Source organism: Tyto alba, unplaced genomic scaffold (genome assembly GCF_018691265.1).
Source record: "Tyto alba isolate M040663 unplaced genomic scaffold, T.alba_DEE_v4.0 Super-Scaffold_42, whole genome shotgun sequence".
Lineage (NCBI taxonomy): Eukaryota > Metazoa > Chordata > Aves > Strigiformes > Tytonidae > Tyto > Tyto alba.
Genome location: NW_024881318.1, coordinates 40,160,300 through 40,180,511, shown reverse-complemented (window position 1 = coordinate 40,180,511; position 20,212 = coordinate 40,160,300). Strand labels below are relative to the sequence as shown.

Sequence of the window (20,212 nt, the reverse complement as noted above, 5' to 3'; positions counted from 1 at the left end):
ATTTCTTCAAAAAGCTCTGCTAAAGCAACTCCAGTCTGATCCTATTGTCCTATCTTAGCACTTTTGCCAAGTGGAGGTTGACAGCTATGCCAAATAAAATTATTATTCTATGGTGTGGCCAACCTCCATTTTTAATTTTGTTTCAGAGTGCACAGTTTGTAATAACATTTTAAACACATGTAGCACTTCCTTCTGCAGAACAGCTTTTGGAACATAGTTTAGACAGGTAATTGAATTAGTTTTTTGTTACTGTAACATTTAGTATGATGTAAATTTTTTTTGATTCACGGATGGGAAAAAAAAGGGTAAATTAATTTAGTCTGTGAGAGATGATACTGCATTTTCCTGTGTATAACAATTACTTGACACTCTCAGTCTCTCTTATCTTTCCTTTATTAAAATGCAAAAAGGATTTAATTTCAAAAGAATAATTGCAAGGGTAAGTGTAAAAATTAAAGTAACATAAGTGATCAAATTCTGACTACAGCCAGATGTGATCCATCCTCAAGATACAATCTCATTAACTTTTACACTCGAGATAAGAGAAGCGACACACCAATTTACTGAGGTTGCTTTAGCTGACTGCTTTCTGAAGTATTTTTTATAAAATGAAAATATGTAATTGTACTTTTAGTCTGCTAAAAGAAAATGTGTGTCTATGCTTCTAGTTTACAAGGAAACAAATATCTTCACGCTGAAAATAGGTACTTGTCCTGATCATTCACCACTAGTTTAAAGCCCAAGGACATAATTAAAAAGGGTTGCAAGGTAAAGTCACATGAATCAAGTACTCTTACCTCATCACAAACTATAAGCATCAGCACAGCTAGACATTCTAAGGGTCCAAATTTTTCTGAAATAAATTGTACTCCAACCCAGAGGAGAGCCATGTGCATTTATTTGCATTCCAAGATTTATTATAAGACCTATATATTCCCAGAAAGCATGTGATTTCAAGCTGGAACATGCTCCAAGTTTTCATTTAACAAGTGGAATAAACATAATTCATTTCAACTTCATCCATGTTTAATGTTATAGAAAGCAGAGTGGTTTTCCCGCCTGTGAACTACACAGTTAAGATTGAGCTTGAAATTCTAGCAATGTCTGGAAAGCCATTTTAAATCTGAAGATTGTCTACTGCAGGTCTATTGCAGCTTCAAAGGACACATACCATTACTAGCTAAGAATTCACTGTTTAGCACAGATTTTTCAAAAGTAGCTTGTAACACTGATTTCTACAAATTTCTACGAACAGTTTCTACCCACTTTCAACAAAGTGAACTAAAGAAATTACATTAAGATACTCCTGATAACAGTCAAGAACATTTCAGTATTCTGCAAAGCAAGTTCTACAGTACTACTTAAAAGATCTAAATTTCCTGCCATAAACAGAAAAAAAAAAAAAAAAAAAAAAAAAAAAAAGCAAAAAAGCAGAGGGAGGGTATATGCCTGTAAAGCTGCAAGGAGTAAAGCTGCCACCACTTAGTACTTCCTTTAAGTTATCTCTGCCAGAAGTACCCCAGGTTGGTGCTTCTCGAAATGCCAGTGTATGCCAACAGAATAAAATGCAGTCAGTCATCAAGACTGGTTTTACCCTGCTACTGGTATCAGAAGAGCTTCCTTTTGCCTTCTGCCCATTCTAGGTGGATCTCAGCCAGAGCTTGTCAGGAAACACTGTCCTGGATTTGAGTGAGTGGTGGGGTTTTTATTTGGTAGCAGGGGAAGGGGGCTACAGTCATGGCCCCCTGTTAGAAGCTTCTTGAAGCTCCCCTGGTTCCAAGTTGGCCCCACCTCTGCACCAAAAACTGAGCCAATCAGTTGTGTCTCTGTAATAATATATTTAAGAAGGGACCTGGTGAGGAGGAATCAGACTGGTGAGGAGGAGTTTCGGCAACTGTGTGAACACCAAGGTCAGTGGAGGAATGGAGGAAGAAATGAGGGGGGGAGGTGTGCCAGAGCAGAGACCCCCCTGTATTCTGTGGTGAGAGAGCAGGGCAGCCCTGCCCTGCCACACGTGAAGGTCTATGGTGGAGCAGACACTGATTTATGGCCTGTGAGGGGCTTTGCATACCCAGCTAAGGTGACTGCACTCAAAAGAGTCTGGGACCTTGTGGGAAGAAGTAGCCTCCACTGTTGTAGTTAGGCGCTGGCAGGATTGCAGCATGTGGCAGTGTCCCATGCCGGAGCAGCTCACAAAGGGCTACAGCCCGCGGGAGGGACTCCAGTTGGAGAAAGTTGGTGTCCCATACTGGAGCAGCGAGGGAAACGCTGCGGCCTGTGGGAGGGATTCAAGTCAGAGAAAAGTTTGTGGAGAACTGTCTCCTGTGAGAGAGGGACCACGCTAGAGCAGGGGGAAGGAGATCCAGATGTTCCTTCCCCCACCAAAGATGGAAGAAGTGGCAGCACTGAATGAACCCCCCATTCCATGCCCCTGCACCGCTGGGGGAGGAGGTAGAGATATCAGGAGCAGAGCTGAGGCTGGGAAGGAGGGAGGGGTGGGGGGAAGATGTTCTCAAAATGTGGTAATGCTTCTCACTCTCCTACTCTGCTAACTGTTGTTGTTGTTAGTGCCTGTATTAAATCTATGTTCATTTTTCCTTCCCCCAATGATTCCGCCTTTTGCCCGTGACCATAATGGGTGGTTTGCCCCTCATGGTCCTATCTTGAATCCCAAGGCCTGGCTTATTTCCCCCTTCTCAGCACTGGGGGTAAGGGGGTAGTGATTGGCTGTGTGGTGCTCGGTTGCCCTGTGAGCTCAAACCACGACAAACACCTACTATTTCTTCCACACAAAACTCATGATGTCCTGACATCTACAACATCAATGGCAGAAATGTCACCTGCAAGCAATTTGCTTATTAATGACCTACATAAAACAAGTAAGTCTGCTAGCACTAAACAAAATCAGCTCCTTCTTTATTCCTCATTACCCTAATACACACTCAAAGTGATGGTGTTCCTTCAGCTATCACCCAGTGTAGAGCTCTGGAGAAAATGGGTGCAAGGACTCCCAAAGAGTTCTCTAATGAGAAAGAGAAGGAATGCCTTGTGCTTTTGGACAAGAAAGCAAGAAGGATCACATATACAAAATGAAATCACTCTTAGTGGCTAGGACACTCAGGTGAAGATGCTTACAAAAGAAAAAAAAAAAGGCTTTAAACTATGAGCTGAACAAAGGACTTTTTATAATATAAACAAAAAAAAATCTGACATAATCAAGTAAGACTAAAAGAGCCAGGCATCCAGCTTCAGCGTTTAACAATAATTTCTGAATTTCTTAAAGAGTTGTCAGGCATTCATGTTATATTCAGACTATGAGGTCAGTAACAGGTCTCTCCTAATCTCTCCACTAACACACAGTACACAGAAATCATTTAAACTATCTGGAATAGTATGTAAAAAAAATAACAAGTGTCACACATTCTTAAATCACAACAGCTGCCTGTCCATCAAGGAGCTGCAACATGAGAGAACCATGTTTCTTATAAAAGCATGTGTGTACATGTGTGGGGGTGCACAGACAGAGACACATGAAAAGTAACAAGAACTCTGTTCATACCCTGAGACCTATAAAAGGAGTTCAGCATTAAGAAAATAAATCTTAGTTGTGTATCGGAGTTGGTTTTAAATTTTTGTTTGGAATGGTGCTATCCCTACAGAATCCAACTATTTCTCAGTGTCACACAGAAAATAGTGCATATAAATGCAGATCATATTGTCCTCCTCCTCATTCAGTAAAGTGCTGCTAAATTCACATTTTTCAAGGACCCAGTGTGTTCCCTGAATTAAACAGCAATATAGATAGTGAAAAATGCAGCTAACCTCTTGTTGGACTAAGGCACTGATACAGTCTCTAAGCCAGTTATTTCACAGATGATATGCACCACTGGGTTTGGTTAAGAAATTTAAATCATCTGGTTCTTATCATATCCCCACTGTTTAGGAGTATGATGAACTGTCAGTGACAATATGCAAAGCTCCTCTGAGGCCATTGCCTAAACTTGTCTATTGCTACTGTGAAAATTATATTTGGGATAGAAAACCAGTATTTTTCCCTATTATATGGTCCTTCTTCCCTCCCTGTTCAGATATATCCAAGTGCATCCCTATATGAATTATTGCCAAGCCATACATTCTCCCTCTTTGAGTAATCCTTGATCATCCTCTGATGTTATTTTGTCACTGAGGACAAATATATATTTCACACAGTACTGAAATGCTGTCTGTAATGAATCAGGAAGAAACTGCACTCAGCACTTATCTCAGTGTTTAACATCGGCATACAAGGCCAGTGACCTTGTCTCTTTTTAAGAAATACCTATTTCAAAATTTCAACCAGTTACACATATGGTTTATAAGTTTTAATTTGCACAATGTTGTGTATCTTGGTTGCATTCCATCCAAGGTAACAGATGCACTACAGCTCAGATGGGAACCGGCTTGTAAATCTCTGGCTTTTGAAGGAAGGCAAGGCAGAACAAAATCACAGCCAGCTGAATTAATGTTGGTAATTACTGTCAAACAAAATGTTAATATTCAAGATATTCCTGACTAGCTGTTGAAACTCTTCAGAGCTATTATCTTGGAAACATTGTAAGTAAAATATTCTGACACATCCAATTTGCAATGCACAAAACCTATGTTTAATGTATCTAGGCAAAGAGTCGCACATCATTTTAAACAGGACTGCATAACAAAAGTACATCCCCTCTTCCAGAATAACTGTACCACATTGAAGAAGGAGCTTATTAAAGTTAGCCTCATCGTTGTGAGGAGTGTAATTCCCTGAAAGCACTAGGATTCTTCATGGCAATAGCTGTCCTCCAGCTCCAAGCAGGTATCTGCAGAGGGTTCCATGCTAGCCTTAGCAATATATCCAAGGACTTAATGGGAATGAACACCAACCTATTTGTTCTTCCCAAGGATGGATGAACACTGCTTAGCTGGTGTATTAGATAGCTTGTCTTCCCATTATCCTGACTGTACCCCATGGAAACATGAAGAGAGAACTTCAGATACCAGACCTGTCACCCAGCCATCTTCCAGAAGGACCACACAAGCCAGAAAAACCTGTCTACCAGGCATTCTTACCAGCTTGTGCCCAAGCTGCCAGAGCTGTTTACTGCACCCAAGATGCTGAGTGACCATAGCACAATTGCTCTCATGATTGGTTGCATGCTGTTCCATATGGCCAAATCAAGAGGATGCCTACATAACTGTTCAGACTACTTCTAAAACACTGTTTTCTCTGGCAAACAACCTGAAAAGAAAAGTAGCTGCAATGAGCATCAGATATCTTGAGGTGGAAGTGCCTATACCTTGTACACTGGCTCCCCTCCTCCCTGGAGGACAGCAGCTCCCTCCTACTGGGTGTGGGACTGTGAGCTGAACAGTACAAGCCCACTTGCCCCAGGCTTCCACAGTCTTGGAAATTATCTGGGGAATTTTTGCCTCCTTTGCACTTGCAAGACCAGGCCAAAGGCCTGTGAGGGGATCAAGACAGTATCTCCCAAGGAAAACCCCTGGCACAGGAAACCCTTGATCTGAGTGACTCCATGCCCCAAGGAAGATACTGGCACAGGAGTGCACATGTGTGAGGGTATATACTGTACTTTGGATAATTACATTATGCTCAGACTTTACTAATAAAGACAAACAGGCCAGGATTTATTTTTTCATTTCAGCCTTTTAAAAGGAATAAACAAAAAAGTCTAAATCCCTTCTGGGTAGTTTCTATATTATTCTTTCTTCAGGATCAAAATCATCCATCATTTAGAAGAAACGGAAAGACACCCTGATGAGGAGAGAAGACGAAATTTCACTGAGATTCTTCTGCAGTTTTTCAATGCTTATTCTGCTCCTGTGAACACAGACAAGGGGAAGAGCAATAAGTGGACAATTTTTCTTTACCCTGAAGGAAGACACCTGATATACAGATAGCTCAGTTCCCAAGTGCATAAGTAAAAAATTGCTGTGTTAGTCCTTCTCAGTGCTGCGGTCCTTCTTGTCTTATTTTACTCTTAGCAACACAGTCATGCAAGGCAGGCTCATTACTAAGGGAACAGAAAAAGGGAAATTATGGCATCTTTTCGTTTTGCACAGGAAAGCAAAGGTTCATCGAGGGGGAAATAACCTCTCCTCCCTTCCTACCTGATATGGTTATTGCACAAGTAATAAGGACAAAGTGTCACACTGAACTCTATCATCCTGAAAACAGAATGTCTGTAGTCTCCATGTCATACACATTTGCACCTTCTGACAGTCATTAACTTCACATATCAAGTGCTCTCTGAAGGACAAAAACATTGTCAGTGCTGTCCCCATAGTCCCATGGGATTGTTCCTGCCCTGAAGCAAGTCATATAGCTGTATATATGCAGTCTCTTAAAAATTATAATAAGGACTATGCAGCTTTGTCTGCAACAAAACAGGGAAGAAATGATAAACAGCCATCTCCGGACTTTAGGAGCTAAGTAGCCATTCCAAAACCTGGACTGGAAGTTGTATCCCAGGAGAAATGTGCCAAACATGAGATCATTTATTCTCCTAGAAGGGCAGCAGACAGCTGGGAGTGGAGTGTTGCTGGCAGAGGATGGAGCTGACACCATATCATTTCAACACGCTGCACACTGTGGTCCTTCTAACATTTTATAACTGTGCCTTATAAAACTCAGATCAGTCCTATCTCTCACTCCACTTTCCCACATGAAAATACATACCAGGGGAGCAGTGTGAATACAAGACCTTGCTTTCTTGCTCTCACAGACCCAAGTTACAACACCCTGTTGTATTTAAATCCTGCTGTGCTGGTGTAAACACCAGGCATGGGTGATCCAATACGGAGCAGGTCCAAGCTGGCTCAGCCTCAGACTTGTTGCCTAATTGACTCAGAAGGGTTTTCAAGGCTAGGACTGGGTCAGATGCAGGATGGGTGAAATCACTTTCCAGAATTCGGAATCCACCCAACAGCATGGATTCAAAAGTGCATCTTGCACTTGAGGACTTCAGGTTTGCCTACCACGTAGAAAAAACTGCAGGCAGTGAAAGAGCCCTCAGAGGTGCACAGAAAGGAAAAGAGTGAAAACTAAAATTGTTATCTGTGACAAGGCCTATTGCATGCCAGGTGCTTTCTAAGTGGTGAAAAGTGAAAGCTGTGTGCTGACTGGGCTGTTTATCAGCTTCAAGACAAATAGCCAACATAGGGCTGACACTCTCAGCTCCACAGATAGGTGAACTACTGTCTCCCTCCAAGAGGCAGAGTAATACACTGAAGAAGTGTATATTAGCCATTTTCCCTTGGTTTTGTAAACTGATCTTAAGCTTCAGCTACCCACCCAGCTTAATTCTCTGTATGGGTCACAACATCCTACAGTGAACAGTGACTCCTCTTTTAGGCACTGAACCCCATGTGGACTGGATTTAGAAACTCTGGTTCTGAAAGTCTGAGCTAGACAACCTTGTCACATCAGCACACATTTTAATAGGCTTGTCAGCCCTCGGATGGCTCTGCCTCCTCTAGAGCAGGTCAGAGCATTAAGACAAGGTGCCATAGGTCACAACAGGAAGATGGCACTCTTTGCTCAGGAGGCATTTCAGAGAAGGGAGGAGAGCTCTCCAAAGACTTGAGTAATTTCAGATAAACATCCACAATTATGAGGTTTATTCAAAATAAATGAAGCCTCTTATGCTTCTGATGGTCTTCCATCTCACTCAGTTACCTCATGGACTTGCGTATGTGTTTATTTTAACAACAAGAGGCCATATAAAGGGTTGAAACACTAAGCCTCAGTGGAGGCAGGAAAACTGAAAGGGAAATATTTATATAAAAAAATAAGGAGGAAAGAAAGAGAAAGAGGGGAAGAGAGGAAGAGAAAAAGGGAGGAAGGGAGGGAGGGAGAGAAGGAGGGAAGGAGGGAGAGGGTAGAGGAAGAGAAGAGGGAGAAATAAAGAAAGAAGTCATGGAGACAGCTTAAAATCCCATGTCATAGCAAAAAATAAAAGGAAGACGGGAAAAAAAATGTTCATGGGACTCTTAGGAATTAACCGTAGACCTCAGAGTTTATCTAACATATTTATTCCCCCCCCCCTTAATAACCATGTAATTGATCTCAAATTAATGAATATGTTTCTTTAAAGGAAAATACACTCAGCTGTTCAGAGTTTGCAGTACCAAGATGGAAGAGTTTTCTAGGAGCACCAGGTATTTTTTGTCAGAGTTTTACATTGAATTACAAAGATGGAAGGACCTCATCACTGCCAGGACATAAACTCCAGCTACTCTTATGCTTCCCTCTAATATCATGTGATGAAAATATTATGTTTCCATTACACTCATCAAATAAAAGACACATCCACACTTTGGGGCCAGTATGCTGCACAGTATGCATTCCTCTCTGTGTCAGTCTTCAACTCTGGTAAGATGTGATAACGCACTCCCACTTGCCCCAGTGCTCATCAGGGGCTGAGCCCATCAGAGAATGACAAAACTGCTAAAGTTTGGATTAGCAAAGCAGAGTCTTACAATTCAAGCTGTGACACATGAAGTTTTCAGTTTCAGAGATTTCTATTGAATTACTTCCCTCTCCCCTTTAGCTAATTCATATCTCTTATCTTTAAAACATGGCCCTGGATAGACCTTTAAGCAACATATTGGCCTTACCACAGAAACTTGAAAATCCCCCACTCTCTTTTTTATAAGTCACAGGAACTATGAAAATGTCATATCTAAAACACATTTACAATCATAATCCATCCACACACCAAAATGAAAAAAAAAAAAAAAAAAAAAAAAAAGACAGCCCTGGGCTTGTTAAAGACAGTTGTATTTGCCCTCAACAACAGATGCTTTTAACAGTCCAGGCTGAAAGAAATATGGAGATTTAAATAAGCCAGTAAGTAAGTAAATAAATAAATAATCCACCAATCTGATGCCAGCATCAGAATGGTAGGAGACCTTATTGCTTCCTTTATTCCCTTTAATTTCTGGGTCTGATGATATAGCACAGGATCTGAACAATACACTAGCAAACTTCAAACAGGGACTGAGATTATATCCAACAAAGCTAGAAGGGGAAATTCGACACCCTTGCAGTACACTCATATGGAAACAAAATGCGTTATATTTATTTTATGGGACAGTTTGAATTTATTATAAGTTGCATATAATTTCCTGTCTCATTTCTTGAGCACTCCTGGAATTTATTTCAGGATATCTTACATTATCACACACCCCCTTCCCTCTGCCCTGACACCCTCTCTGCTGAACCTGCTCTATAAATTCCTGAAAGGCAGAAATCCCAAGGAAATCTCTAAAAGGTTGAAGCGATGGAAGAAATCATCACAGAATCACAGAAGCATAGAATGGTTTGTGTTGGAAGGGACCTTAAAGATCATCTAGTTCCAACTCCCTGCCATGGGCAGGGACACCTTGCACTAGATCCGGTTGCTCAAAGCCCCGTCCAACCTGGCCTTGGACACTCCCAGGGAGGGGGCAGCTGCAGCTTCTCTGGGCAACCTGCTCCAGTGCTTCACCACCCTCACAGTAAAGAACTTCTTCCTTACATCGAATCCAAATCTACTCTCTTTCAGTTTAAAGCCATTACCCCATGTCCTGTCACTACATGTCCTTGCAAAAAGTCCCTCTCCAGCTTTCTTGTAGGCCTCTTTTAGGTACTGGAAAGTCACTATAACGTCTCCCTGGAGCCTTCTCTTCTCCAGGCTGAACAACCACAACGCTCAGCCTGTCTTCATAGGAGAGGTGCTCCAGGTCCCCAGTCATCTTCATGGCCCTCCTCTGGACTCACTCAAACAGGTCTATGTCCTTCTTATGCTGGGTGCCCCAGAGCTGAATGAAGTACTCCAGGTGGGGTCTCACGAGAGTGGAGTAGAGAGGGAGAATCACCTCCCTTGACCTGCTGGTCACACTTCTCTTGATGCAGTCCAAGATATGGTTGGCTTTCTGGGCTGCAAGCGCACATTGCCAGGTCATGTTGGGCTTCTTGTCAACAAACACTCTCAAGTCCTTTTCCACAGGGCTGCTTTCAATCCATTCTTCACCCAGCCTGTGTTTGTGCTTGGGATTGCCCCAACCTGTGTGAAGGACCTTGCCCTTGGTCTTGTTGAACTTCATGAGTGTCACAGGGGCCACCTCTCAAGCCTGTCAAGGTCCCTCTGGATGGCATCCCTTCACTACAGCATATTGATCACACCACACAGATTGGTGTTAGTCGGCAAACTTGCTGAGGGTGTACTCAATTCCACTGTCCATGTTGCCAACAAAGATATTAAACAGCACTGGTCCCAGGACTGATCCCTGAGGAATGCCGCTTGTCACTGCTCTCCAATTGGACATCAAGCCATTGACTGCAGCTCTTTGAGTGTGACCATCCAGCCAATTCCTTATCCACTGAATGGTCCATCCATCAAATCCACATCTCTCCAATTTAGAGACAAGGATATTATGCAGAACTTTTTAAAATACTTTGCACATATCCAGGTAGATTACATCAGTTGCTCTTCCCTTATCCACCAATGCGGAAACACTGTTGTAAAAGGCCACCAAATTTGTCAGGTGCAAGTTGACCTTAGTCAAGCCATGTTGGCTGTCACCAATCAGCTCCTTATTTTCCATGTGTCCCAGCATAGTTTCCAGGAGGATCTGCTCCATGATCATGTGGGGCACATAGGTGATACTGACAGGCCAGGTCTTCCTTTTTGCCCTTTTTAAAAATGGAGGCTGTTTCCCCTTTTCCAGCAGGAACTTCACTGGACTTCCACAACTTCTCAAATATGGTGGATAGTGACTTAGCCTCTTCATCTGCCAGTTCCCTCAGGACCCATGGGTACATCTCATCACATCCCATGGACTTTTGCACCTTTAGGTTCCTTAGATTGTCCCAAACCTGATCTCCTACAGTGGGTGGTTCTTCATTCTCCCAGTCCCTGCCTTTGCCTTCTGCATCTTGGGTGGTGTGGCTGGAGCACTTGCCGGTGAAAAATGAGGCAAGGAAGTCATTGAGTACCTCAGCCTTGTCCGTGTCGTGGGTGACCAGGTCTCCTGTTTCCTTCCAGAGAGGGCCCACATTTTCCCTAGTCTTCCTTTTATCACCGACATACCTGTAAGAGCTTTTTTTTGTTGCCCTTGATGTCCCTGTCCAGATTTAATTCTGCCAGTGCTTTGGCCTTCCTAACCTGATCCCTGGCTGCCTGGACAGTTTCTCTGTATCCCTCCCAGGCTATCTGTCCTTGCTTTCACCCTATGTAGTCTTCCTTTCCGTGCTTGAGCTTGTCCAGGGTCATCTTACTCATACAGGCAAGCTTTCTGGCGTTTTTGCCTGACTTTCTCTTTGTTGGGATGCATCACTCCTGAGCTGGAGGAGATGATCCTTCAATATTAACCAGCTTTCTTGGGCCCCTCTTCCCTCCAAGGCTTTATCCCATAGTACTCTACTAAATTCCATACAGGCAGTGGAGGCAAATATGGAAACAGTGCAAAAATTAATGTACTGTAGAATCAGTGAATATATCATTCATTTCTCTAGACAACTAGAAAAATGTCTACTCCTATAAGCAGCATCCAAATAATTTGCAGGTGGGAAAACTATTAAGATTTCTACATATGCTTGCCTTGGATGCAGATAACATCTGACAAGTACACACACTGCCTTCCCTCCCCAGTCACCTGTCTATATTGCCTTCCAATTTCACCACAACTTTAGGAACTTTTATAAGAAATTTGGAAAAGTTGGATTCTGGCAAGAAAAATCAAAAAGCAAAAGAAAAAAGCTCCTATGGAAAATGAAATTCTTATGAGGGTTCTCAAAGGGAGGGAAAAAAAAAAAAAACTGGAAATGTGCCTGGAGTTAGTGAACTCTGATAAGGTAACATCTCATTACCAATGAAGTAGAGAGAAGGTCCTGGCCTACTCAGATTGAGGCCATAACAAACCCACAACACCCAGCAAAGGTGTTCTATCGAAAATAAGATAAATTCCCCACTCAGAAATTTCACAACAAGATATTTATGACCAATGCTTTTTGAATGTATTTTAATTGCTCCTGTGCATGACATCTAAATACCACATGTAAAAGCTCAAAATAAAAACAATTAAATAAAAATACTTTAGTACAAAGTTCAAGCAGGTGGGATTCAGCGTACGTCTATTTCAGATAACAGAGGGAAATCGATTTAAATAGATGAGAAGGTTGCTCTCAAGCTAATACTATTGCTAATACTCTTGCTTATTAACCATTATGTTTGTATTAAGAGTTAGTATTCTGAGAATGGTATTTTCCACTTCTAAAAAAAGGGCAAAATCTTTAACAGCTGATGACTCTATCCTATTGTGGGAGAGCTTTCAACAGAGACAGATAAGATGCTGCGTACAATTATCTTGAGTGATAAACAAAACCTTTGATAATGGCATCTTTAAAACGATGATACCAACCTTTAAATCTTTCTAGTATCTATAATCTCCAATAGACAACCCTCTCTCTTTGTCCCTTTTGCGTAAGGAAAAATCTTGGCTGATTAAAAAAACAGGTTTGAACATGTACAGTGAGTCTTAGCATGCCTGATAGCACACCTCAGACCTGTGATGAAATGTTTTACATTCCCTGAGATAGAAGGACATCTAAACGATCAGATTGCACTAAGCATTGACTATTATTGTCTGTATTCAACACTACACAGGGTTAAGGACCTAGAGAAGATTTTCCATCACTCTATGAAATATGTATCTCTTGCTTACTTCCTCCATTTTGCCTGAACATACATTTAAGGGCTAAGGGATGTTACGAGACTGAATACCCAAAGCTGGTCAGCCATCTGTTAAGACAAGCCTACTGTCCATAGGCTGATACAAAAAGATGGAGATTCCAAAAGCTAAAGTTAGCCATTTCTGCACATCAGTAAGGAAGAAATAATACTGGAGCATGATATTCTGGTGGAATTCAGTGTTTCATGCCAGCTTTTGATTAGTTGCTGTCCACCAGATGAGAAGACTTCTTTCATAAGTGTCCTTGGCTTGGGCTAGAATGAGTAATTTCTTTCTCTTTTTCCAGCTCTCCATTCTGATACCATAGCACCCGGTGGTTGATGTGTTTTCACTGTTTTTTCACTACCTTCAGCTTTATGATTGTCGTGGTTTAGGCCTGATTGACAGCCAACCACAATGCAGCACCTCTCTCTCCCTTCCCCTCCGGCAATGAGAAGGGACAGAGAGCCAGCCTTGGGGTTCAAGATAGGACTGGGATGGGGGAAAATCCCCCTTTTATGATCACGAGCAAAAGGCAGACTCGTTAGGGGAAGAAAAAAAGAACATACATTTTTTACAGACACTAACAACACATAACAGAGTAAGACAGTGAGAAGCATTGCCACATCTTGAGAACACCTTCCCCCCACCCCTCCCTTCTTCCCGGGCTCAGCTCTGCTCCCGATATCTCTACCTCCTCCCCCAGTGGCGCAGGGGCAGGGAATGGGGGGTGCAGTCAGTGCTGCCACTTCCTTCATCTTTGGTGAGGGGAGTGTCCAAAACTTGTTACCCCCTGATCCATTGTGATCCCCCTCTCACAGGAGACAGTCCTCCACAAACTTTCTCTGACTTGAATTCCTCCCATGGGCCGCAGCGTTCCCCACACTGCTCCGTCATGGGTCACTAACTTCCTCCGACTGGATTCTCTCCCACGGCTGCAGCCCTTCCCGAGCTGCTCCGGCGTGGGACTCCCCCGCATGCTGCAATCCTCCCAGCACTGAATTACAGCAGCGGGGCTACCTTTTCCCATGAGACCCCGGCCTTCTTTGGGCACAGAACCTTGATCAGCCGAGCAGGAACAACAGGCTGTAAATCAATGTCTGCTCTACCGCAGATCTTCATGGGTGGCAGGGGGGGGCCACCCTGCCGTCTCACCACAGGATACAGGGGGGTCTCTGCTCTGGCACACCTCCCCCCTCCTTTCTTCCTCCGTTCCTTCACTGACCTTGGTGTTCATGCAGCTGCAGCAACTCCTCCTCACAAGTCCCACTGCCTGTCACCACGTCCCTTCTTAAATACGTTATCGCAGAGGCGCAGCTGATTGGCTCAATTTCCCAAACAGAAGTGGAGCTGACATGGAGCTGGGGGAGCTTCGAGAAGCTTCTCACAGGGGGCCGCCCCGATAGCCCCCTCCCCTGCCACCAAAAAACTCCACCACTCACTCAACCCAGGACAATGATTGTTTCTGTAAGGATGATCTTATTATTCTGCTTTCCCTTCTCATATCAGAGAACATACGCCTCTGCAGCAACAGACTCAAATTTCCCATTTCTTTTTCCATGTATTTGTTGCCCATATATCTCTGACTTTTCTTACAAGCTTAAGAAAATAGCTACAAAAAGCAATAGAAACAACAGTGCTGTCTGTATATTTGACAAGACAACACTGTAACGGAAACCATGAGGTTATATTTGGATGGTTACCAATACATTTATAGAGGATTCAGTTTTTGTTTGCTTCCATGAAAATTCACTGATCCAGAGACTGATAGTCCTTTCCTAAAAAATTATTTGTCTGGGCATGTGGACTCGGGCTTTACAACAACTCATGAATCTTCTGGGCATATGAGTTTGTCCAGACATGATAGATCCATGACTACAGGTGACCATATTCCAATCTTCAGACTGTCCACAGTGTTGAATTCCATAGTTTCACTTATTATTCTTTGCCAGATCTATGAATCTAGCAAAAGTAATTAGAACAAAACGTGTTTAACTGTACTGACACTGGTGAAGCAGACCAAAAGCTCAACAGCCTATGTTAAGTACTGTCTCCCATTCACTAAAGTCCAAGAGAAAAAAATTCCATTACACAACCTTAGTTCAGATCATGCAAGTTTTTGCACTTGGTAGAAAAAGAGTAAATAAGTGATACACTTCAAAAAAAAATATGGGGGAAGAAGTCAATAAAATTAGTCCAAACACAGAATTCTAGAGTAGTGTAGGAAGAAAGTGATGAGTACATGTACTTAGTAGCATCTAGACTGTCACAAACCAAAATGTTTTGTTTTATAGACATGAGACATTCAGAGTACAGCAGCACTGGCCACAAACCACAAATTGTGAGAAATGTTGCAGTCCTTCACATGGATAAACCTTAGATTTGTATAGCTGAGCTCTGTATTCCAGCAATATTTACGCAACTGATGTGATCAAATGCCAGTTTGTGCACACACGACATGCATGAAAATATACATGCACACTTTGGAGCCTGTACAGGAAAAATCACTCTCTACACAACTACAAATGTAGAAACAGAATGGCAGACATATAACAGTAGCTAGACCTATCTATACATGAAGGGAAAAACTGTCAAGCTTTGTACATTCAGATGTAAACAAGAAACATTATATTCATTCCATGGGCTAATTGTGCTTGTGGTCATCCAAGACAGACCCAGTTAGATAATAAGGGAATATAATGCCAAAGAGCCTGGAAGGAATGGACTATTGTATTTGACTATTTTCCATGTACAAATTAGCACAGCAAAAGAAAGAAATCCTGCAAAAAAACACATGTACTTTATTCCAATTCCTAGTGTTACTTCTGTAAGTACCAGGACAGCAACAAAGAGAGCTAAAAAGAGCTGCTGAAAAGATCCAAACAACAAATGCAAATATGATTAAATGCCCTTCTGACATGAAGTGATTTGACTTCAAGTTTGGATGAACACATGGCTGGTTATGGTTTTGGCCACATTTCCTTTGAGTTAGGCAACTTTGATTTGCTTGTGTTAGGCTTTTATTTTTAAACCAATACAAAGGGAAATCTTCAGAACAGAATGCTTGCTTTCTTTTGTTGCTCTTGAAAGTGGCGTGCTAATACTTCCTTAGCATGAAAAAGTTCACAGAGCAATGAGTAAAATTCTCCAAATACTTGCTCTTAGTCTGGAAAGAGAGAAACTGTCTTTTCAAGTTACTTTCAGTCTGATACTACTTTTTCAAGACAGGTGTCTAGTGTTATGGCTCAGATTCTCAAAAGTATCTATGGAAGTACCTAACTCCCATTTATGCCAAGGAAACTGGATGTCTGAGTAAGAAGCAAATTTTAGGACAGTTAGCAAATAAACTACTGACCCCCACAGACCTTCCTGAAGCACCACTCAACTGCAAATGAATACAGTTTCTTCTGAAGAAGGTTAAGAAGCCTGATGGAGCTGCAGTCACTACTACACCACTGCAGACGGTCTGCCCTGGGACAGACTGTATCTTCTGGTTAACACAGGAACAAGAGATGTTATTGCTGATACTGCCCCAGGGCTTGTCCATCCTCTCAGCATCACATGTGCGTGGGCTGTGCTTATGTCTGGGCTATGCAACCTCCTCACTGAGGCAAGGATGCCGAACGAAGACTTTGGATGCTACTCTGCTGTACAGTGTCTTACTGAAAATATGGGAACGTGATAAATTATTGTAAGAGTAATCCCGTAAGTATTTGTTACCTAGCCTTAGTGTTTACAACTGTGAGCTTCTGCTGAAGTTACTAGAGTGCTACATGACTAGAGGCTGCTCCGGTTGCTCAATATGAGCAGGGTTTTAGAGAGATACAAAGTGAAACACATAAATCCAAATGCTGATTGTCATAGTTTTCAAACTCATTCCACCTACTTGACTAAAGGATAATACCTATGAGGCTAACAGCCAGGTCACAGTCCTGATCTAATGTCTCTTTCTTTTTCTCAAAAACATCCACAAGCTTTCTACCACACCCTGTGTGAACTCCTGCTGCAATAAACTAACAGTAGTAGCACCTACACCAAGGTATCCTACAATTTATCTCAATCTCTATCCAAGTTATAAATCAAATTCTTGCATGTTTACCTAATCTCCTGCTGAAAGCAAGTGAGAGATTTTCCTGAGTATGGAAGGAGCAAAAGAATGGCCTGATTCAAAAAAAGAAAGTTAAGCTTGCTTCACATCACTATTCTTAAGGCACAAAGAAATTGGTGGGAGGTGAGGGGGAAAACTCTTGAGGCAGGGTAAGTCATACAAATACAAACTAGTATAGTATGGAATATAATGCATAATAGTTGGCAGCAGAATGCACTATTTATTTTCATGAATTAGGGACTAAGAACTTAATTCACAAGCAGCAGAGTGAAATACAAATGTTATGAGTATGAGCTTAACATGGGGCTAGATCCTAGAGTCCTTACACAGTCCTGTTGAGTCATATCTCCTGTTGATCTTCACTAAATTAGTACTGCAGGATTGGCTTATAGTATATTACAGTCATCGGGTTATAAACTTTTAATTTTCATAAATGAAAGAGAATCTGTGCTGACTTTAGGCTGTTTAGTGTGAATTCAGTATTTTAAATAGAAAATAAACCTTTAAACACAGTAAGGCTTTTAGATCATTCCAGACAGCATTCTTATTTCTAGTGATTAATTAGTATTTATTGATTCAATACACAAAAAGTTTTTTTAAAAAATAATACCATAATTTTTAATAAGCATTTTGAATAGGGTTATCCCACTGTTTAGGTCCCCATGTGGCTACTAAAAAATGTATTAAGATTAGTTTACAATGATTACCATAGATTCTTTTATACAGATAAATGAGATGATGCAAGCTGCCATGAAGTTCATATATTTATTTATGATTCTTTGCTATTTGAGTGACTACATTCAGTCAAATCTTCAGAAAAAGACAACATATATGTATGCCAAGATGACTATGCTATCAAAATTGTGTGCATATTCATATTCTTACTGCAGATTTTCTGATAGCAAATATACAGCTCATACTTATAAAATTAAGTATGAGTCAAAATGGAACATTTAACCTCAGTCAAACAGCAGATCTATAGAGCTCAGGTGTAGAGCATCCTATCAAGATAACCAGGGGAATTATGCAAGAAAATCATAGAGTAACTATCAGCTTTACAGCCCTGAAGCATACCAGATATCACATAACATATCTTCCAAAAGTTGGTATAATCTTGTCTCTGTAATGAGTTACAGCAGTAATGAGAACTCATTTAAGCTGGCTGCAGGAAAAAGTTCAGTACATGCTGTATGTATCTGGTTTCACTGCATGTGCACAACTGAAAAATGTTTTTTATTTTCTTCTTTATTAGGAAGGAAGAATATTCCAGGAACATTACAGTGTAATACAGTTTGATTTAAAGAGGGAAGAAACAGCTATTCTCTAAATCCCAAGCAGTTAAATCACTATCCACAGGTCATTGCTCTCCAAGGTTATAAAAGTGATGCCAACATTAACTTCTTGGTTCTACAAGCAGAAACCCACATCAAGGCTCCAAGTCTGCAACACTTCAGAGAAGGTGAGATTTACATGATCTGTTCAGAACGATCTCTTCTCCGTAACTGCGATCCTAAAGGCTAAAACCATCCCCACCCGCACACATACACACCAGACAGACACAAGAGATACGTACTTGCAGGGAAGAAACGGCATTCGCTAGGAGGAGGGAAGCCAGCAGCTGGGCGCCCGCGGCCGTCCAGCGGCAGCCCTCCATGCTGGGGTCCGTGCCAGAACCGGGGCTGGACACCCCGCAAGCTGCGAAGCCCTCCGCTGCCCGCTGTCACACCCAGCGCTGGTATGAACCTTCCGCCCTACCTCTCCGCCTCCATCAGCCCTGCTCACACTTCCTGACCCAGGCGCGGGTGGGTGGGTTGGGGTGAGCGGCGGGGAAGCGCTCCCGGAGCCGGCAAGCCGCCAATCCCCCTCCTCCTAGTCAGACAGGCAGCACAACAAAGCCAAGTGGTCTAGGGAACGTGTAACAGTGAAAGACAGAGGGGAAGAAAAAAGGGAGAGAGGAGAAGGAGGAGGAGAGAGGCAGGATGGCACAGCTGAAGGGAGTGCTCTGTCTTTGGCTAGCCGTCCTCCAGGAGCCCTGCTCCACCACTTGCCATGAGCTGTTCACGCTTATTGCTAGGTCAGTAGCTCTCCTCCTGAGCGTCCATTGTTCCAGACAGGAGGGAAAACTTAATCTGTATCAATACATAACATATGCCATAAAAGGCACCAATTGGAAAATGCTGAAATCCTCCAGGGAGATCGTACATTTTAGTAAAGCCTGGAAAATGCTGAAATCCTCCAGGGAGAACATACGTTTTAGTAAAGCCTTGTATTCTCTACAAAAAAAAAATGCTCTCTGGAACCCTTTTACACCATTCATTCAGCAGTAAAGGAAACTGACCCTGATCCCAAATTGTAAAGCAGGAATGTTTCTAACAGGTCTAAGTGACTGTCTTTCTGTCACTACTTTTTTTCTTCTAGGGGGAAATTCAAAAACTACCTTATTCTGCATTAGAAGGAAAGCAAGCTTATGGGAGGAAGAATTTTGCACAGGAAGGCAAAGATCCACACACCTCAGGGAAGCCAGGAACTCTGACTTTTAAGTGTTAATTTGACAGGAGTTTCAATCACTGCTCACACTATGTTCAGGATTCATCCAGTTTGCACGCCTATGCCCCTGCATTGCCTCAAGTCTACAGCTGGTTTGGGGCTTGGGTTGTTTGTTTTTCATTTTTTGTTTGTTTGTTTGTTTTATTGTTTTTTTGTTGTTGTTGTTGTTTGGTTGTTGTTTTTGTTTGGTTGGTTAGTTGGTTGGTGGTTTTGGTTTTGTTTTTTTCCCATTTGTTTTATTTTCTGAAGCAAAAATTGCAAACTAGATCCAAGAACTCTTTCCCAATGCAGTAGGCATTCTCCCACATGGAGCTGAGCTGGATGTCTCTTGCGCTCAGAACATTATGGTGCTGCAGGGCATGCTATGTCCAGATGGGCATGTAGAAAGCCCTGTCTTCCCTAAGCTCTCTACAGTAGTACCTCAGTAAGCTCAGACAGTGAAGGAGAAAACTAAGGTACATGTGTGTTAGAGGTGGAGAACAGTATGCTAGCAATGGGCCTGAAAAGTAACTGAAGTCAGAAGCTAGCAGAGGAAAGGGAAACACTGCCAAGGGCACCAGAACTGGGGACAAAAAGGAAAAAGGGGCAAGTGCAGACCACAGACCATTTAAGAGAACTGCACATCAGTAGAAATTAAAAACAGCCTGGAGGAAAAGCCGGAAGAGCAGATGGAGAGTGATACAGGGTTTGAAAGAGGGAAGAAACTGGGGGGGGCTAAAAAGAATTACAGATGTTGAGAAGTCAGATAGGAGGAAAGAAGAGGGTCTGGCTTGGCATAACAGGAACAGAAACGTAAATGCTAAA

General features: G+C 42.2%; 1 protein-coding gene across 2 annotated transcripts in view; it reads right to left on the bottom strand.

The window, feature by feature from the left end:
• Positions 1 to 18,773, bottom strand: part of ADAMTSL1 (ADAMTS like 1) — a 206,780-nt gene extending 188,007 nt beyond the window's left edge. For both annotated transcript variants that reach the window (XM_033003851.2, XM_033003852.2), the window contains exon 1: positions 18,435 to 18,773. In XM_033003851.2, the coding sequence (XP_032859742.1) occupies positions 18,435 to 18,515 (81 nt within the window). In that variant the 5' untranslated portion in view covers positions 18,516 to 18,773. The remainder of the gene's footprint in view (positions 1 to 18,434) is intronic.
• Between the last annotated feature and the right edge of the window lie 1,439 nt (positions 18,774 to 20,212).